This window comes from Lathamus discolor, chromosome 1 (genome assembly GCF_037157495.1).
Source record: "Lathamus discolor isolate bLatDis1 chromosome 1, bLatDis1.hap1, whole genome shotgun sequence".
In the NCBI taxonomy this organism is placed as follows: Eukaryota; Metazoa; Chordata; class Aves; order Psittaciformes; family Psittacidae; genus Lathamus; species Lathamus discolor.
Genome location: NC_088884.1, coordinates 5,419,442 through 5,439,757, shown reverse-complemented (window position 1 = coordinate 5,439,757; position 20,316 = coordinate 5,419,442). Strand labels below are relative to the sequence as shown.

The 20,316-nt window shown below is 44.0% G+C and overlaps 1 protein-coding gene across 2 annotated transcripts in view; it reads left to right on the top strand.

The window, feature by feature from the left end:
* Positions 1-20,316, top strand: part of CHCHD3 (coiled-coil-helix-coiled-coil-helix domain containing 3) — a 164,494-nt gene that overhangs the window by 31,676 nt on the left and 112,502 nt on the right. For both annotated transcript variants that reach the window (XM_065672742.1, XM_065672693.1), the window contains exon 4: positions 15,977-16,121. In XM_065672742.1, coding sequence (XP_065528814.1) covers positions 15,977-16,121 — 145 coding nt within the window. The remainder of the gene's footprint in view (positions 1-15,976; positions 16,122-20,316) is intronic.

Below are 20,316 nucleotides of genomic sequence, written 5' to 3'. Positions count from 1 at the left end.
GATGTTGTATTTTGTAGGGAGTAGTGCTTGGCAGGGTTCCCTTTATTTGACTAAAGATTAGTGGGGAAGATGTTACATATTAAAATGCTCCTGTAAAACCTTTGTGTGTCTTAAAATTAGGTTGAAGAATCTGTGCTTTTGAAATATAAACTGTCAAAATAAATAGTAGTTTAGAAAATGAATAAAATGACAAGCTGAGAAAGTTGGGGCTGTTCAGCCTGGAGAAGGGAAGCTGCATGGAGACCTCATAGCAGCCTTCCAGTGTCTGAAGGAGGCTGCAAGGATGCTGGAGAGGGACCATTCATCAGGGACTGTAGTGATAGGACAAGGGGTGATGGGTTCAAACTGAAACAGGGCAAGTTCAGGTTGGATCTGAGGCAGAAGCTCTTCCCTGTGAGGGTGCTGAGGCGCTGGCCCAGGGTGCCCAGAGAAGCTGTGGCTGCCCCATCCCTGCCAGTGTTCAAGGCCTGTTTGGACAGGGCTTGGAGCAAGCTGCTCTAGTGGAAGGTTCCCCCGCTGTGGCAGGGGGGTGGAACTGGATGAGCTTTAAGGTCCTTTCCAACCCCAACCATTCTGCAATTCTTTTGATAATGTGTAAGCTCTCCTGTGTTTTGACTCTGTAGTCTCCTGTGATGACTTTGGCAACTTTTGTTTTGAAAGCCACAGGAAAAATGCTTTTCTTTAGTAATACAGATGATAGATATTCAAACACTCCCTAGTAATGAATTGCTGGAGTCTGTTCTACTTGGCTAGCTGGGCTCCATATGGTGTGTGGCATTTTAGCTGTCATTAGCTGGATAACTTATTGCAACCTCTCTAGTTCTAAACATCCTCATCTGTTTAAAGAAAATCTCTCTAAACTCTAAATTGGCTTTTAAAAGCCACGTACATGCTGGTGCACAAAGGTGGCTCGCTGTGGTAGGTGCTGAGATTGCAGCCATTACCTTCTGTATGTGTTTTTGTGTTGGTGTTGTGCTTGGGGGAGGGACCCTCCATAACTGCAATTCACTTTAAGGTTTAATTGATACTCAGATGTGTGTGAGTGCTTCCCCCCGACCTTGTTTTGTCATGTCTCAGCAGTACATTGCATTGATGAGAAGCTCTTAGGAAACTTCTTGGGTTAGACAGCGTTTGCAGAAGAGAGCAGCAAATCCACCAGTGAAAATGTAAATTGAGAGAAGAATGAAACACGAGATTGGAGAAGAACCCTTTGGGAAACTACGCACCAAAAATGTTATATTAAAATCGATAGCAGGGCTTGACCTTCTTCTGTGCTACTGTATATTTTCAAGCTCGCTATTGATTTCTGTTTAATAACATGTTTATTCTAGTTTACTGGCAGAAGAGAAGAAAAAGCAAATGATTGATTTAGAATATTCATTCTACTGAGGTATATTTATGAAGAACATATTAATAGATGTTCATTTCATATGGGTAGTGCACTAAATTCCATGAGAACTTTTTGGAAGTAGATGTATTTTCTTCTGAAATTACTGTTTTCCTAGGGAATTACCTGTGTTGACCTGGGAGACAGGGTATTTCTCACAGTGTTCCCCTCATGGGGCACAGAAAGCTATTGTGTTTGCAAACACTTGTAATGGAGTCTCCTGCCACAGGGACCTTTTGATAGTGTTTAGATTAAGTGAGAAAACAGCCTGGAAAATTACATCTTCTTTACTGCTGACAATGGGACAGAAAGCTGGAAATAAGGATGCTGGGGAGGGACTCTTCGTTAGGGACTGTAGTGATAGGACAAGGGGTAGCGGGTTAAAACTGAAACGGGGGAAGTTTAGATTGGATATAAGGAGGAAGTTCTTTACTGTGAGGGTGGTGAGGCACTGGAATGGGTTGTCCAGGGAAGCTGTGAATGCTCCATCCCTGGCGGTGTTCAAGGCCAGGTTGGACAGAGCCTTGGGCAACAAGGTCTAGTGTAAAGCGTCCCTGCCCGTGGCAGGGGGGTTGGAACTGGATGATCTTGAGATCATTTCCAACCCTAACTATTCTATGATTCTATAATTTTTAATACTTGAAAGCAGTGAAGTGATTGTAATGGTTTGGACTTTTGATAAGTCAAGAGTAAGAGTTTAAAATCTTCTGGCACAAGTGACCATACTGTCACAAAAAATCCAAACCCCCGTCATTTAAAGGTATTAGCCAATTGGTAATCTCATTTAGGAGTGAAAGAGTTGATGCATCAGCTTTGCATCAAAGCTTGCCTCTGCTGGTCATTCAGTGTAAGGATGAGGTGTAAGGATGAGATGTAAGGATGAGGCTGCCTCTTCTGGCCCCAAACACAAGAGGGACGTGGAGCTGTTGGAGTGAGTACAGAGGAGGCCATGGAGCTGCTGCGAGGGCTGGAGCAGCTCTGCTCTGGAGCCAGGCTGAGAGAGCTGGGCTGGGGCAGCCTGGAGAAGAGAAGGCTCCTGAAGGGGAGACCTGAGAGCAGCTCCAGTGCCTGAAGGGGCTGCAGGAAAGCTGGAGAGGGGCTTTGGACAAGGGCCTGTAGGGCCAGGCCAAGGGGAATGGCTTTAACCTGCCCGAGGGGAGACTGAGCTGAGCTCTTAGGCAGAAGCTCTTCCCTGTGAGGGTGCTGAGGCGCTGGCACAGGGTGCCCAGAGAAGCTGTGGCTGCCCCATCCCTGGCAGTGTTCAAGGCCAGGTTGGACACAGGGGCTTGGAGCAAGCTGCTCTCGGGGAAGGTGTCCCTGCCCATGGCAGGGGGCAGGAAGTGGATGAGGTTTAAGGTCCTTTCCAACCCCAGCCATACTGTGATTCTATGAAATTGCATCTAAACTGGACAGAAAGGCCGATGTGACATCTTAAAAGGGCCTCTTGTCTCTGAATGTGATGTGTGGGTGCATGACTCTCTCCCTCCATATCTGAAGATGTAAAGTTAGTGAAGAGAAGAATTAAAATAGTCACTAAGATAGCAGAGAAGCTTTTTCTGACTGTGGAATCAGAGAGTGCTGATCAGTGGTGAGTGCTATTCATTTACTAAGACGACACAGAGCTGTTTGGTGCGTGTAACTGACATAAAAGCTTAATGATGTTTTTATATCTATTTGAGTGTCCAAAAGGTCACTTCAGTCTCAGGGTTGGCAACACGCGGTATGACACATGGAGACAGCAGCAAGTTGTGGCATTGCTTCCACAGATTGAACTCTTCCTAATCCCCTTGCCTTGTCACGCCCGCTCAAAGGTTGGGTTCTTTTTCCCCTCTCACAGCAGGAGTTTCCCTTGTCTGATCTCACACACATGAAAAGATTTAAAGTGAATCTATTGTTGAATAGATATAATATTAGTGAAGTCTGGAGGATTATGGCGTAATAATCCTGCTCCCTCACAGGATAAGAGGGAGTGAGAAGGGTCAGGCTGGGTGAAAACTGTCCCTCTGTGGGCAAGGGAAGAAGCTAAGATTTAAGGGTGAAGACACTTTGGGTTTGATTGGAGGTTTACCTATAAACAAGTACTGTGATCAGGAGAGCTGCTGTAACTGATCATAGAATCATAGAATAGTTAGGGTTGGAAAGGACCTCAAGATCACCCAGTTCCAACCCCCCTGCCATGGGCAGGGACACCTCACACTAAACCATCCCACACAAGGCTTCATCCAACCTGGCCTTGAACACCGCCAGGGATGGAGCACTCACAACCTCCCTGGGCAACCGATTCCAGTGCCTCACCACCCTAACAGGAAAGAATTTCCTCCTTATCTCCAGTCTAAACTTCCCCTGTTTCAGTTTGAACCCGTTACCCCTTGTCCTGTCACTACAGTCCCTGACGAAGAGTCCCTCCCCAGCATCCCTATAGGCCCCCTTCAGATACTGGAAGGCTGCTATGAGGTCTCCACGCAGCCTTCTCTTCTCCAGGCTGAACAGCCCCAACTTCCTCAGCCTGTCTTCATACGGAAGGTGCTCCAGTCCCCTGATCATCCTCGTGGCCTCCTCTGGACTTGTTCCAGCAGTTCCATGTCCTTTTTATGTTGAGGACACCAGAACTGCACACAATGCTCCAGGTGAGGTCTCACGAGAGCAGAGTAGAGGGGCAGGATCACCTCCTTCGCCCTGCTGGTCACGCTCCTTTTGATGCAGCCCAGGATACGGTTGGCTTTCTGCCCTGCGAGCGCACACTGCTGGCTCATGTTCATTTTCTCATTGACCAGCACCCCCAAGTCCTTCTCCGCAGGGCCAAAAGAATCTCTTCTTTGCCCAGTGTGTAGCTGTGAAATGAGGGTGATAAAACACTGGCATGAGTTTCCCAGAGAGGAGGTGGATGCACCATCCCTGGAGACTTTCAAGGCCAGGCTGGGTGCTATTTGGCAATGGTAGAGTTACTCTTCAGGATTCCTGCTGCTCTGATTTTCCATTAATACCGTTATGTCTTGTTCTCAGTCTATACAGAGCTGAATTTTGGAGACGGGAAGTGGAAATTGGAGGAGGCAGTGCTATAATTCACTCCTACCTTTATAAACTCCGATTTCAAGGGATTATTTTTCACTTTGAATTTGAAAGTTGGCGTATCAACTGACAACTTGTATTCCAAGCTTCATCTTTAAGTTTATTTCGAGAAGAGATGGGGAAACAACTTTAAACCAGGGAATTTATTTGGAGAGAACATTAACAAAAATAATATTGCTTCATAGTTTCAGATTCAGATAGGGAGGAGAGAAACTATTTCCCCCTCTTGGCAGTTTTAAACAAGCCTTTGCTTTGAAACAGCTGTGCTCCTTCATTTTGTAAAGTAGCACATCGTGGAACCCCAGACTGGTTTTGGGTTGGAAAGAACCTTACAGCTCATCCAGTTCCAGCCCCCTGTCACAGGCAGAGACATCTTCTACTAGTGCAGGCTGCTCCAAGCCCCTGTGTCCAACCTGACCTTGAGCACTGCCAGGGATGGGGCAGCCACAGCTTCTCTGGGCACCCTGTGCCAGCGCCTCAGCACCCTCACAGGGAAGAGCTTCTGCCTTATATTTAACCTGAACTTCCCCTGTTTCAGTTTGAACCCATCACCCCTTGTCCTGTCAGTACAGTCGCTGATAAGGAGTCTCTCTCTAGCATCCTCATAGGCCCCATCAGATGATATGAGTAGATGTAACAGAGATCCACTTAATAATACTAATAAATTTTATAACTGTCACTTCATTTTAAGGGATAATTAATGTTGTCATAATTTCATGACTGCCTTTGCAGATCCCAGGAGGAGTGATATTCAGTGATATGCCTCTGGCATAAAGGTAGAGATTTGTTCCTCTATTCTGTCTTTGTATAATGCTGCTCTATATGCACATATTTTAAAAACAGTGGCTTTATGAAGTGTAATTATTAAATCTCATTAAACAACCTTCCCTCCCCCTTACTCACCTTCTCTCAGCACCCAACAGCACCCCCACCACAGCTTAAGTATCTTAATAAAGTCAACTCAACCCTCTTCTAATGAATGGTCGATAAGAAAATGAACATGAGCCAGCTTCAGTGTGCGCTCGAAGCCCAGAAAGCCAACCGTATCCTGGGCTGCATCAAAAGGAGCGTGACCAGCAGGGCGAAGGAGGTGATCCTGCCCCTCTACTCTGCTCTTGTGAGACCTCACCTGGAGCATTGTGTGCAGTTCTGGTGTCCTCAACATAAAAAGGACATGGAACTGCTGGAACAAGTCCAGAGGAGGCCACGAAGATGATCAGGGGACTGGAGCACCTCCCATATGAAGACAGGCTGAGGAAGTTGGGGCTGTTCAGCCTGGAGAAGAGAAGGATGCGTGGAGACCTCAGAGCAGCCTTCCAGTACCTGAAGGGGGCCTATAGGGATGCTGGGGAGGGACTCTTCGTCAGGGACTGTAGTGACAGGACAAGGGGTAATGGGTTAAAACTTAAACAGGGGAAGTTTAGATTGGATCTAAGGAGGAAATTCTTTCCTGTTAGGGTGGTGAGGCACTGGAATGGGTTGCCCAGGGAGGTTGTGAGTGCTCCATCCCTGGCGGTGTTCAAGGCCAGGTTTGACAGAGCCTTGGGTGGGATGGTTTAGTGTGAGGTGTCCCTGCCCATGGCAGGGGGGTTGGAACTGGATGATCTTGAGGTCCTTTCCAACCCTAACTATTCTGTGATTCTATGATTCTACGATTCTACAGGGGATGAGCAGGCATCAGGCTGTTAAGTCAGTATCCATATTGCAGTGCGCAGTAAGAAGCTGTCTGTGGAATTATTGTTGATGAATGGAAGAACTGGATGGAATTAGGAGGTTTGAAATTAGTGTCTTTGATCTTTTGATCAGGGACCTGTACACCAACTAACATGGCCATTAGCAAAGATAGTTTCAGTTGACAGGTGTTGTGCTGAGGCTGGAAGGCAGCTGGACAAGGGTAATGAATGAACATGTTCAAATGAATTGTCATTATCTGGTCTCATGGTTGTTTTGAGAAGTGTTTGAGGTATGGGATAATTGAAGGAATGGGAAGAGTGGGGCAAGGTGGAACCCAGTACAAACTATCTTGGTTAAGAGTAAGGTCAGTGTTTTGTTGGATTGGATAATAGACTTCAGCCTAAAGAGTAAAGCAAAGCACTTAATACCTTGCCTTCCTTGTTACTGCTACTGGACATGTCCAGAACGAATGTAAAAATCCTAGAATACCCCTTTGAAAGGGACCTTAAGGATCATCTGGTCCAACCTATCTAGAGAAAGCATGGTCTGGACTAGATGCCTCAGGGTGGCCATGCAGCTTAATCTTCAGTGTCCAATATTGGGAAACCCACCGCTTCCCTGGGGAGATGATTCCAGTGGCTGATTGTTCTCATGGTGAAAAATGTTCCTTTTGTGTCCAGTTGGAATTTCCCCAGCAGTAACTTGTATCCATCACTCCTTGTCTTTTCCATGTGACTCCTGTCAAAAGAGAGCCTCCATCTTCTTTGTGGCCACCCTTTAAATACTGGAACACAGGGATAAGGTCTCCTCTGAGCCTTCTTTGCTCAAGGCTGGACACATGCAGCCCTCTCAGGCTTTCCTCACACGGCTTCCCAGTCTTCGGATCATCTTTGTGGCCCTTCTCTGGTCCCTCTCCACCCTGTCCACAGCTCTTTGTGGAGCAGGGACCAAAACTGGACCAGGTGTGGCCTGACAAGCACTGAGTAGAGCTGGACAATGACATCTTTATCTCTGCTGGTGGTGCCCTTCTTGATGTTCCCCAGCATCCTGTTGGCTCTTTGCCACAGCTGCTCACTGTTCACTCCTATTGAACTTGTGTCCACAAGGATCCCCAGGTCCCTTCCCACAGAGCTGCTCCCAGGGCAGATCCCAGAGTGAGCTGCACTCCTGGATTGTGAATTGTCATACGGTTTGTGACTGACAAAAGACAAGTGTATGATGGGACATATTGAAGGGAGGAGTTAATGTTATGGGAAAAGCTTACTTACTGCTTAGGGATAAACTTTGGAATCACTTATCACTTTTATGTTTCCAGTAGAATTCATAATGAATGAAGTGCTACTTTATGTGTATGGCCAGCCTTAAGGAATAGTTCAGTCTGAGGAAAATGAGGATATGGGATAAAATAGTGGCCTTCTTGTTAAATATAAAAGTGCAAGCATAGAAAAGTAACAGTAATATAGTTTCAGATCGTTGGAAAATCTCACTCAGATTACTGTGTGCAGTTTGAGGTAGATAGGCAAAAAATCTCCACATGAAAGGGGTAATGTTCATATTTATTTTCATTATCATAGAATCATAGAATCGTAGAATAGTTAGGGTTGGAAAGGACCTCAAGATCATCCAGTTCCAACCCCCCTGCCATGGACAGGGACACCTCTCATTAAACCATCCAACACAAGGCTTCATCCAACCTGGCCTTGAACACTGCCAGGGATGGAGCACTCACAACCTCCCTGGGCAACCCATTCCAGTGCCTCACCACCCTAACAGGAAAGAATTTCCTCCTTATATCCAATCTAAACTTCCCCTGTTTCAGTTTTAATCCCTTACCCCTTGTCCTGTCACTACAGTCCCTGACGAAGAGTCCCTCCCCAGCATCCCTATAGGCCCCCTTCAGACACTGGAAGGCTGCTCTGAGGTCTCCATGAAGTCTTCTCTTCTCCAGGCTGAACAGCCCCAACTTCCTCAGCCTGTCTTCATACGGGAGGTGCTCCAGTCCCCTGATCATCCTCGTGGCCTCCTCTGGACTTGTTCCAGCAGTTCCATGTCCTTTTTATGTTGAGGTCACCAGAGATGCTGCTGGCCCTCATCAGAGGATACAAAGACCTTCCCAACCCATGTTGTGTGTGTGTAATTGGCCTCTCTTTCACTCTTCCTCCTTCTCATTTATTTTAACTTCTCTCGGAGCTGTTAGAAGTTGCTTGGCTGCTAGGTTACAGTTGTGCTAAATCAGCAGCAGTGGGTGTTAGCAGTGCTGGTGAGTACCTTGTTGCACTTTGCCTCTGCAGTAAGGTGGGAAGCTGGTTCCTGGCCCTGGAGTCCATCAGGTTGGATTTGAAGGGCTTGCTTTTGCAGTGGGCTGGTGTGTTGGAGAAGTTACATTACTTCCAAGTGTTGGATGGGACAGGGATTGGAACTGTTACTGGTACCTTTGATCTCCTCTCTTCCTCCACGCACCATAATCATGAGAGCTCTCAATCATTTCTAGTGACTTTGTCAATGAACCTAGACTGGGGTTGCTACTGTTAGGCATAGCCCCCTTCACCTGCTTTGTGCAAATCTGATGTGACTAAGACCTGTTTTCCCCATCCCATTCCCACTGTTCAAGGCCAGGTTGGATGGGGCTTGGAGCAACCTGCTATAGTGGAAGGTGTCCCTGCCTGTGGCAGGGGGTTGGAACTGGATGAGCTTTAAGCTCCCTTCCAGCCCAAATCAGTCTGGGATTCAATATATAGAGAATATTAATGTGTAAATGTTTCTAGAAAGTAACTTCTAAATAGAAGAACTTTTTCGTGTTATTATTCTGTGACTTTTGAGAAGAAAAAGGCATTGCCTTTCAGATAGCTTGTTTCTGAATCTTACTCCTTAGCTGTGTTTTGTAGAGGCAGATGGACTTCAGATGATTTATCTGACTTTGAGGTCAGGTGAAAAGTCAGCTACTAGCAACTGAGTAGGAGAAATATCTATTTCACACTTCTCAGACCTCAGTTCAGGTTAGAGTTGTTTTCCTGGTGTGTCTCTCATCTTTTCAAATCCCTCGTCAGCTACAGTGATATTCAACCGCAGCTTTCTATGGCTTGTTCAGCATGCACTCATTAAATATTGAAACTCAGTACTCAGAAACATTATTCATTCATTAATATTGCATCATGGCCTAAACTGTATTGTTCAAAACAGATTTGGATGTTGGGCAAGTCTGTCAGAATGCATTAACAAACTTGCTAGTGTCAAAGGAAGCAAAAATGAGGAACAGTTTCCATTGTAAACATGTACTCAGTTTTAGTCAGTGGAAGCTTTTGGGGTTGAGGGAATATCGTATAGAAATGTTCAGAGATCATGAAAGAGGAAGGATGAAGGGTAAAATTAGTGAAATAGCATTAATGAACAAATTTCTTATTGTAAGAATGTATATAAGGACATGGAGCTGTTGGAGCAAGTCCAGAGGAGGCCATGAGGATGATCAGGGGCTGGAGCAGCTCCTGTACGGAGACAGGCTGAGAACACTGGGGCTGTTGAGCCTGGAGAAGAGAAGCTGCATGGAGACCTCAGAGCAGCTTCCAGTGTCTGAAGGGGGCTACAAGGATGCTGGAGAGGGGCTCTTCATCAGGGACTGGAGTGACAGGACAAGGGGTGATGGGTTCAGACTGAAACAGGGGAAGTTCAGGTTGGAGATAAGGAGGAAGCTCTTCCCTGTGAGGGTGCTGAGGCGCTGGCACAGGGTGCCCAGAGAAGCTGTGGCTGCCGCATCCCTGGCAGTGTTCAAGGGCAGGTTGGACACAGGGGCTTGGAGTAACCTGCTCTAGTGGAAGGTGTCCCTGCCCATGGCAGGGGTTGGAACTGGATGAGCTTTAAGGTCCCTTCCAACCCAAATCTTCCTGTGATCCTATGATTTTTTGGTACCGAAATGCTTTATTTATTTCTTCATACATGGAGTTCAAGTTTAACAGTCATTTCCAACTAGAAAGACTAATACCTCTTTAGTTTCCTCTACATTTTATAGAGAAGAGGATGATTTTCCTGATAGTGGACTCTAAAACAGGAAATATTTGGATTTTGCTTGGCTGGAGGTAATGAGAAATGACACAGTTCACGGTTTGAACTTGAATGAGTTTATCTTGGATCACCGCAGATCCATCAGATTGTGCAGCCTGGAGATTGTAATAAAGACACCACAACTGGCAAGTAATCATTCCCTTGACAGGCAACAGAAAGCAAATGTTTAATCTTTGATAGCATAATAAATTTTCAAGCTCTGGAAATAAGGGCTGCAAATGATAAATCCCTGCATTTGCTTTTACTAGAGAATTGTTTCCCAATTTCAGATTTCCTATGGAGTCTTAATTTGGAATAGAGCATGTAATGGCCATCAACCCCCCAACCTAATGTCTATTTTCTTTTCAACATCTCTTCACGTGTTGCTGCTGGTGTGAATTAAAAGGTGCTTTTCCCTTCATGGGAACCTTTCACATCTGCAGGTGTTTCTCAAGAAGGACATAAATGGATGTTTTGAAGTAAACAACAGAGTGAATTCTTCTGGATTGAGAATTAAATTATTCATCTTGCTAGTGTGGCCAACATGGGTCATGCTGTGCACCATTACAGGGCTGTGTCACAAGTGGATGTGATAAAATTAATGGTTTTGTCTTTGTTGCCTTGAACTCATTTGCAAATGGACCTGAAAAGGATGGCTTTCTTTATTCAAAACTGTAGCAAAGTTTTATTATGCCTTTTTTAATGTATTTTTGCATTTCTTAGGAGATACAGAAAAAAGACTGTCCCGTCAGAGATGCTCTTTTGTTGGCTCTCTAAATTTCTAATTCTGCTGTGCTGTAGTTGGAGAGTGAAACTGGCTGTGTCTTCTGACTTTGCATATATTTAAGGTTAGATCTAAGGCAGAAGCTTTTCCCTGTGAGGGTGCTGAGGCGCTTGCACAGGGTGCCCAGAGAAGCTGTGGCTGCCCCATCCCTGGCAGTGCTCAAGGCCAGGTTGGACACAGGGGCTTGGAGCAAGCTGCTCTAGTGGAAGGTGTCCCTGCCTGTGGCAGGGGTTGGAACTGGAGGAGCTTTAAGGTCCCTTCCAACACAAACCAGTCTGTGGTTCTCTGAAAAGGCAAAGGTGGTTTCAGAGTAGCTCCACCACAACAGCAGGGCATTTAACCCAGATGGTCACGGTGTCCCTTCCAGCCTAGATGACAACATTATTCTGTGAGAGCTGTGGACTGTACTTCCCATTTGATAAAATCAGAGACAATCATCAAGCCTTTAAAGGATGGGTGAAAAGTTAAGATGTAGAATTTGAGTGGCAGAAGCTTTAAGGGTTATAAGTGACTTAATCATTGGCAGCTTGGTTACTGAATTGCAGGAAGTACAAGTACATAGATTTTTCTTTATAGCATTAACTTGGCATTGAAATCCTAAAAGGTAGTGCTTTAGGAAGGCAGGAGTTGTTGGTTTTTGTGTCTGATTGTGTGCAGTATAACAGTTGAGAGCATGAAGTGCTGTGAATTGTAAATCCAAACTTCAGTACATAGAGGTTTTTTGTCAACGCCTTATGTGTATTTTTCAACTAGCACTATGGAAAAGTGATAGCATTGCATACTGTATTTCATTAAATCACCTCCTGTAAATAGCAGGACACATCTTGGAACAGTATTTCCTAATGATTTAGAAGGACTTTACTCAAACTATCAACTGTAAAAAATAATGTATAGCCAGCAGCTTGCTCTGCTGCAGCAGCACTTTCAAACCCACTTTCTTTCTGTATAAATGATCAGCGTAATGCATAATGTCTCTTGTCTCTTAACTAGAATTTTGTGCTTGAATGTGAAAACCATTCCATTGAGCCTTTATATTTGTTGTAATTAAAACTGTCATTTTAAATGATCTATTTACATGAAATACTTGGAGTAGTGGACCGTACCGATGAGTTGTGCTGTTTAATTCCTTATAAATTGTAGATATGTATCTATTTGTTTTACTTTGGGCTAGATAATAATATAATTTATTACTTCAGATTTAGCTGATGTTTGCCTTTATTCAGCAGCAGTAGATGCTGGATGCCGGTAAAATGAATTTGTAATGTCAAGGAAGACTACTGTAAGATGATGCAAGAAATGTTTGGGATCAGCACTATGTACCTTGTGTTTGTTTCATTAAGCCCCTCCCAGCCACCTAATCATGTAACTCAAATACATGGAAATTCCTTCAAAATCCCACTTTTGTCAAAACTCTGAATTTTAGTCAGGAGAGATGGATATTGAGGAATTCTGTTGTGAGTAAAAGTTGCCCTGAAGGAAAAAAGTGCTTCAGGAAGTTACTTAGTTGTATTTTGTTTTGTAGGTACGATAAGATGCATTCCTGATCACATGAAAGAGCATTAGATTAAATGGGAAAGACTTCTGATTCTTGCTTTAAGATGCTGCTATGAGTAAGGCAGGCTTGGATGTTTTTGAAGAGCATAAACCAAGTACCTTTTTGGCCTAAATTGTATGAAATTTGATTATGAAATAGTATAGATTTCTTCTTTTTCTTCCTTCCATGCAAGGAAGAAATCTCAGTTAAATGCTTGCTGTACAGCTTGTGACTGGGTGTCCTGATCCTAGATGTTTATTAAACTAGATTAAAAGTTAAGCAGGGGAAGTTTAGGTTGGATCTAAGGAGGAAATTCTTTCCTGTTAGGGTGGTGAGGCACTGGAATGGGTTGCCCAGGGAGGTTGTGAGTGCTCCATCCCTGGCAGTGTTCAAGGCCAGGTTGGATGAAGCCTTGGGTGGGATGGTTCAGTGTGAGGTGTCCCTGCCCATGGCAGGGGGGTTGGAACTGGATGATCTTGAGGTCCTTTCCAACCCTAACTATTCTATGATTCTGTGAAATCAGACATTAGGCAGAAGCTCTTCCCTGTGAGGGTGCTGAGGCGCTGGCACAGGGTGCCCAGAGAAGCTGTGGCTGCCCCATCCCTGGCAGTGTTCAAGGCCAGGTTGGACACAGGGGCTTGGAGCAAGCTGCTCTAGTGGAAGGGGTCCCTGCCTGTGGCAGGGGTTGGAACTGGATGAGCTTTAAGGTCCCTTCTGACCCAAACCAGGCTGGGATTCTTTGATTTTTTGGAAGACATCAAGCAATCCCATTTTAAGGAAGAGGGGTGGTCTGCAATTACGAAAACTAAATTTGGATGGCAGGGAATGAACGACATAGGTTCAGTCTTTCCAGTTCTGATGTAGATATTTCACATCATTATTGGCATTAATGAGCAGGTTAGTATTAAATACCGGCTTTCATATTCATCTGTTGGGATAGAAGACAGCACTTAACCGTTCAGTAATAACACTTTACATGTGGAATTGGGAAAAAAAGAGATGGGCAGATAGTAATTTGTTAAAACAGATACATGTTATTACCAAAGGTGGAAGTTGGAAGTGAGGGACTTCCTCTGCACTCCTATCTGTTACTCCATTGTGATCAAATTCCCTTGAGGGACTGGTTCAGCAACAACAGTAAGATGTGATAGCCAGAGAGGTATAGCACAGAATCTTCTTTCTGGGATTTCCATCACATGGTGTACTTAGAAACTGGTAGTTTAAGGATCAGATATGGGGTTATACAACTTTGGCAGGGCTTTTATAGGTGCCAGTTTTGGGTGTCCTATCCCCATCCCTTACTCTTTTGCTGTGGTAGGATGCAGCTGTTCATGGCCAAGGAGATCCTCAAACCTGGCATGTCTACAAGGTAACATTGAGAGATCTGGATTCATTTTAAATGGGCTGGTTAAGGTTAAACTAGCAAGTCTTGCCCTGAGCTCTTTGCTTGTGGGAAGTCAGCATTATCTCTTCATCCCTTCTCTTGCTGACATGGCCATACCCACCACTGTGGTTTTGTCAGCTAATTCTGTGGAGTGTCAGAGGGTCTGAAAAGCCTTTGAGTGGCTCACTCTAGGCTTAGGAGTCGAGTTGCGATCAGAGATGAGTTTCTGTGTTGTCATTGATTCGTGGACTGGTTTGGGTTGGAAGGGACCTTAAAGCTCATCCAGTTCCAAGCCCCTGCCTCAGGCAGGGACACCTTTCGAAAGACCAGCGTCTTGCAGCAAGCTTACAGCAAAGGGCACATGGTGTTTAGGCAAGAGCAGAAAAAACATCCTATCCCTCTGTAGTGTACTGAGCAGGCAAGCTGAATGCGACAGCAGCTGTGTTAAGCCACCAAGGGCTTATCTTGTCATTACAAGCCCATTCTTTTTAAGTGTTAGGAAAACTGATCCCTTTTTGCAAGAGGAGATCTCACAAAGGTTTGTAATTCCAAGGGCAAGAAGAAGACTTGAGAAGACTTAACTGAGCTCGTGTCAAATACAGGGAGAACGTGCCAAAAATCAGATGCAAATGCATAAGTGAGTTTTTTAGTTTAATTTTGGGGCATTTGTAATTTTGAAACCTCTAGAAGCCTTTTTCAGATGAAAACACCGTTTGCGGAAAGTATAATCCAGAAAGGGTGAGGAAGGAGCTCTCTTCAGTCCCAGGGAATGCTAAAGGATTTCTCTGCTGCCTCTCACAAGAAGCAGCTGCTGAGACTTCTATTTTGACACTTCTTTTCCTCCTTAGACACAACATGATTTCTCCAATGGAAAAGGCAACCAGCGTGTTTTGACTGCACCATTGATTGTGTGAAGGATTTGTTATAGCAATGCTGCAGGAATAATTTGGGGGACCTTGGGAAATCACTTAATGGAATTTGGTCCATGTCTGCATAATCTTGACTTCTTTTTTTTTTTTCCTTGCTAGAGTAATTGAAGATGCTGCTTAATAAACTTTTTATCAAGATTCCCAGTTGGTTGCTGCATTTCAGAAGGTTGTATCTGAGCACACAAGTAATACATCTTGTAATTGTCTTTTCTTTTCCTCCCCACCTCACTTAAATCTGTTCCCTGGGGAGGAATCTAATGTACTATAATGCTGGTGCCTTTTACAAAGTGACCCTCCTCATTACAATTTGTTCTCTTGAAGCTCCCTTGACAACAGATAAATGCACTGAGAATACTTAAGCTTCCTCTCCATCACTTTTTCAAAAATCTATTTCAAACCCAGTGTTTCATGCTGCCATTTCTATTCCAGCTTCCCTAATGCTGACTTCAGTGTCAAAACATACATGCAACAGATAAGTTTTAGTAGCTAAACAACTTATATCCCTGTATTTTCATGATAATTAGATGTGGTGTGCTTATATCAAGTCTTACAGTGAAGATTTCCTATGTATTTATGGCTTGTGACATAGAAACGTTGAGGATTTTCTGGGGCTGGAGGTGCCTTTGTTAACTCTGGTGCAACAAATTCAATAGCTGGCTTCATCTCATCCTCTCAGCTTGCTGGGAAAGGTTTATTATGGGTGTTGGATCTTTTTGCGGCTTGGTAAATTGATGCTGTATTTGGTTTTATGGTGTGTCCAGAGGTAGGAAAGCATTATCCCGTTGCTAAGCTTTTAGCTGGAAATAGGGAATCCTCCCCACCAACCAGCTTGTGGGGAGAAGGATTTTCCTGATGGAAGGGTTCCTTAAAAACAGAACAAAAGCAGCGAACCAACAGGGCTGTGTACATGTTCTTGTTAGTTAAGAATATAGTTTCATAAAGCTCATGGATTAGTTTTGTATTTGATATGATGCAATGAATATTGTTTCTAAGGCTTGCAGCTTTTGTGTAATCTGAGTTTAACACTTCAATCTGAAAGAAACATCTGGAATTTGTAGTCAATACTTGTATTTAGGTGTCTTCAGGTGCTGACAACGTGTTACAGTGACTGTGCCAATGTCCTTCTAAAGTCTGTTTAGAACCCACACCTTCAGTGTCAATTTCCCTCCACTTTCTGTAGATTGAAACAAGAGCAAATGTATGTTCGGGATGAGTTTGGCCGACTCCTGGAGCGAGAGAGGATCTCGTCAAATGAGCATTTGACACGAGCCATTCTCCGCGAGCGAGCTGCGACAGAAGAGGAGCGGCAGAAGGCCCAGCGCTTTGTGAGTTCAGAAGCTTCTATGGAAGTCTCAGATATTTCAAACAACCGTGTCTTCATAGGATCACAGAATGGTTTGGTTTGGAAAGGACCTTAAGATCATCCAGTTCCAACCCCCAAGACTTCAGTCCTGTTTCAAACTAGTGGTGGAGAAGGAAAGCAGAGCTGCTTTTGTTTTTTCTTTATTACTAGTTAATAGTATGTCATTTTATTTCTTTTTTGTCCAATATCCCTGACTTAGGAATAAGAAAGAGCCTTAAGAAACTAGGAGTTGATCCTTTCTGAAGGTTGCAAATAGAGTATGTCTTCATGTGTGTGGATAGTATTAAATGTCTGTTGCCAGAGGAGGGAAGAGTAATAAGGTATTCTAGGTTTATTTCCTTAATTTGATTATTCTATGTTAAGAAGTTGTAGAATACAAGAGAACATTACTAGAAATTAATTATTTATAGAGTAGAATTCTATTATATTTTGTATTTATTAAACTTAAATAGGGAAGTTCTGGTTAGGTATAAGGAAGTAGCTCTTCCCTGTGAGGGTGCTGATGCGCTGGCACAGGGTGCCCAGAGAAGTGGTGAATGCTCCATCCGTGGCAGTATTCCAGGCCAGGTTGGACAGAGCCTTCAGTGACATGGTCTGGTGTGAGGTGTCCCTGCCCATGGCAGGGGTTGGAACTGGATGATCTTAAGGTCCTTTCTAACCCAAACCATTCTATGATTCTGTAAATGCTATTCTATTATGTTTAAAGGGTGCCCATAATATATCTGGGCTATAAATCTGGCTAACAATAAGAATTTCAAAAGTGTTATTTTGAAGTCTCATATGGGATCGAAGAAAACAAAAAATTGAACTTTTGATGATTGTCTCAAACCTTGGAACCAGCTTAGTGAAAAATTCTGTATCGAAGAATCATATTTCATTGGAGCTGATGGATAAAAAATATCCTGACAAGGTAGTTATAAAATATGGCTGAAAAATACCCTCTGAAAACTGACGTTGTGTATTTCAGTCCATTTCAAATGTCTGCTAGATTTATAACTTCTTATATATAGTGGTTGCTTCCTATATTGAGTCTGTATTGACTCTTCGTTGCAAGAATCGGTATTCTCTGAGGTGTGAACATGCTGTTGCTTTTATTTTTAAGCACATGAGTATAAATAGTAAAGAAATCTGTATTTTCAAGAAAAGCTTAAAATATTTGTGAGCATTCCTATGAAAACAGGATTATTTAGGTCAGCAACCGTATAAATATGTTTGCCCCTCTGTATCTGAAATACAACCAAAGCTTTCTAAGGTGTATTGGTTGGAAACCCAATAAAGCAATCACTTCAGTAGGCAATAGCTTTAGCTGTGCTGTGTAAGGGAGAAATCTTTTGCTCATATTATTTTTCCATATTAGAACCAAGCAAATTTTACCTGAGTGCACCTGAGCATTAATATTTCTTGCAGATGTGTCCCAGTGCTTTTTCACCTCTATGGTTATGTTATTACTGAAGAATATGCTAAGCAAATGTTTAATGTTTTGTCATCTTAAAATACGGGAACAAAGGAAAATGGAGAGGAATTACGACCAATGTGCACCATGAGTCTAATGCCTTGGAACCTTGGATTCTTTGTGCATGAGAGAGCAGGGGTTTGTAGCCTCAACCTAATGAGGAGCTAAAGATTTATAATGGGGAATATTATTTGCATAATTACCAAGGGGCTTTACAGCTTCACTTCCTACTCTAGTTAGTACTGAGCTTTTGAGCAGCATTTGGTGCTGTTCTCATCGGCCAAATGCTTGAGAGAGTTCTTACTGTGGGTATCACACTGGTTTATTTAGCCTTTATATCAAGTTTATTGGCAATTTTGACTTACTCTAGAATATTGAAGTTCTTCATTGCCTACATGAAGCAATCAAGAATTGCTGTTAACTGATTTGGAACCTTATCAAGCCTGGGAACTGGCGTTTCAAGGTTTGTGGTGTTGGTTTGTGTGGAGTTGGAAGAATGACATAGAAATGGTGCTAATGAAATGAAGGAAACAACTTAAACTCCTGCAGGATGTCCCCTCCTGTGAAGGACAGCATGACTTGCTGCCTTTCCATGCGTGACATTTTAGAGCTTATTACCAAACGCATGCTTTTGTGGAAGCATAGGTGCGTAAGAGCATAGAATTTGCACATCGGGAGAGAAGCAAAGTATCCGAGCTGTACTGGTGTACTCACCTCAGTTTTGTTCAGCTTACTGTTCCAATCTGTGGGCCTCAGCACCCTCACAGGGAAGAGCTTCTGCCTAAGAGCTCATCTCAGTCTCCCCTCGGGCAGGTTAAAGCCATTCCCCTTGGCCTGTCCCTACAGGCCCTTGTCCAAAGCCCCTCTCCAGGTTTCCTGCAGCCCCTTCAGGCACTGGAGCTGCTCTAAGGTTTCCCCTTCAGGAGCCTTCTCTTCTCCAGGCTGCCCCAGCCCAGCTCTCTCAGCCTGGCTCCAGAGCAGAGCTGCTCCAGCCCTCGCAGCATCTCCATGGCCTCCTCTGGCCTCTGTCCAACAGCTCCACGTCCCTCTTGTGCTGCTGCCCCAGAGCTGGATCAGGGCTGCAGGGGGGGTCTCCCCAGAGCACAGCAGAGGGGCAGGATCCCCTCCCTGAGCTGCTGCTCACGCTCTGGGGGTGCAGCCCAGCACACGGGGGGGTTCTGGGCTCAAGTGCACACTGAAGCTGGGTCATGGGGAGCTTCTCATCAGTCAGTGCCCCCAAGTCCTTCTCCTCAGGGCTGTTCTGTATCCAGTTTCCCCCAGCCTGTGTCTGTGCTTGCATTTTTCTATAATTAGTCAGTTTTTATTGCCATGGCTTCGTTGCTTGTTGTATCTCTCTGTGTTTCATCTATCCAAGGTGAATATATAAAACCTGTAAGGGGGGATATATCTGTGTGTACTTTTTTTTCAGGTAGAATGAGCAATTTCATGTTCTTGTGAACTTCTACAGTAAGGTTGTGTTTTATGTAGCCCCTGTTTGATCTGTCAGATGGTTTTTTGTAGAGAAAGAGTGTTTCTGAAATGTCAGTGGCATTATCTCCAAAATGAATCCTTTCGCTGGTGCTATTTTGTTTAAGTAGTGCACAGGAGAAGAAATAGTGGTTAGAAAGGAGGAATTTTGCCTTCTTTGTAAAGGCTGCTAATTCGGTTTTAACAAATAGACAGAAAATTGTTAGGTTGAAGTAATATTTCCCATTCTTCAACAATTATAACACCAGCTGCTGCTTATCATGTCAGAAAGAAGAGATTTTGAAGTGTTTACATCCAAAAAATTAGCATTAACTCTTCATACAAATAAAAAACCTGGATAAAATGAAGCTAAAGCAGAAGCTAAATACCCTGAATTGCTTTTACATGGGTCTCTTCAGAGTGGAGGAAGTTTTGATGCCAAAACTTTTCTTTGCAAATGGCGAAAAGAAGGTGTCAGATCTGAACTGCAGTAGAAAACATGAAGGGAAATGGACAGTTTTACCAATAACAGCTCTTCAAGCCAGGGTGTGATTCATAAAAGCTCTGAAAGCAACTCAGAGGTGATGGATGGGCTAATGGCAACTGAACTACTGATGTGCTGTGTAAGCTCTTAGGGAGGACTCCCTCAATTTAGATGGACAATCCTCAATGCAAGTGGCTGATGGGATGTCAGCTGCTTCAAAACCAATTCTGAGGGTGATCCAGAGGTTTCCAAACCACTAATTCTGAAGTTTGTACCAACCGAGGTAGAAATTACATTTCAGAGTGGAGTTTCCAGACGCTGAAATCCCTTGTTGGGTCGGTGTGAAGATTTGTTCAGCTGTTGCTGTTTAATTGGGCAGAAATAAATCCAACTGCTGTTTATGCCTTTAACACCTTCAGATGTTGTTGGCCTCAAAAAGCGTCTCAGACATGGCTTAACTTTGCTTATCTGCAGGCTTTGGGTCTAGTCTTTAAAAAGCAATGGTGGCGAGACTAGGTGTGCTGAAGAGCCAGCAAGGTTTTGCATCTCTTCTGCCTTCTCACTGTTTCTGGCTGTGTGATCCTACTGCCTCCATTGCAGTAGGACTGATATTTGATGCTAAAATGAGCTGACGTGGGAGAAGTATTAGCAAGAACAAGCCACATTCAACCCGTCCTTGAACACTTCCAGGAATGGGAATGTTCAGGGCCCAGTTGAACGGGGCTTGGAGCAACCTGGTCTGGTGGACGGTGT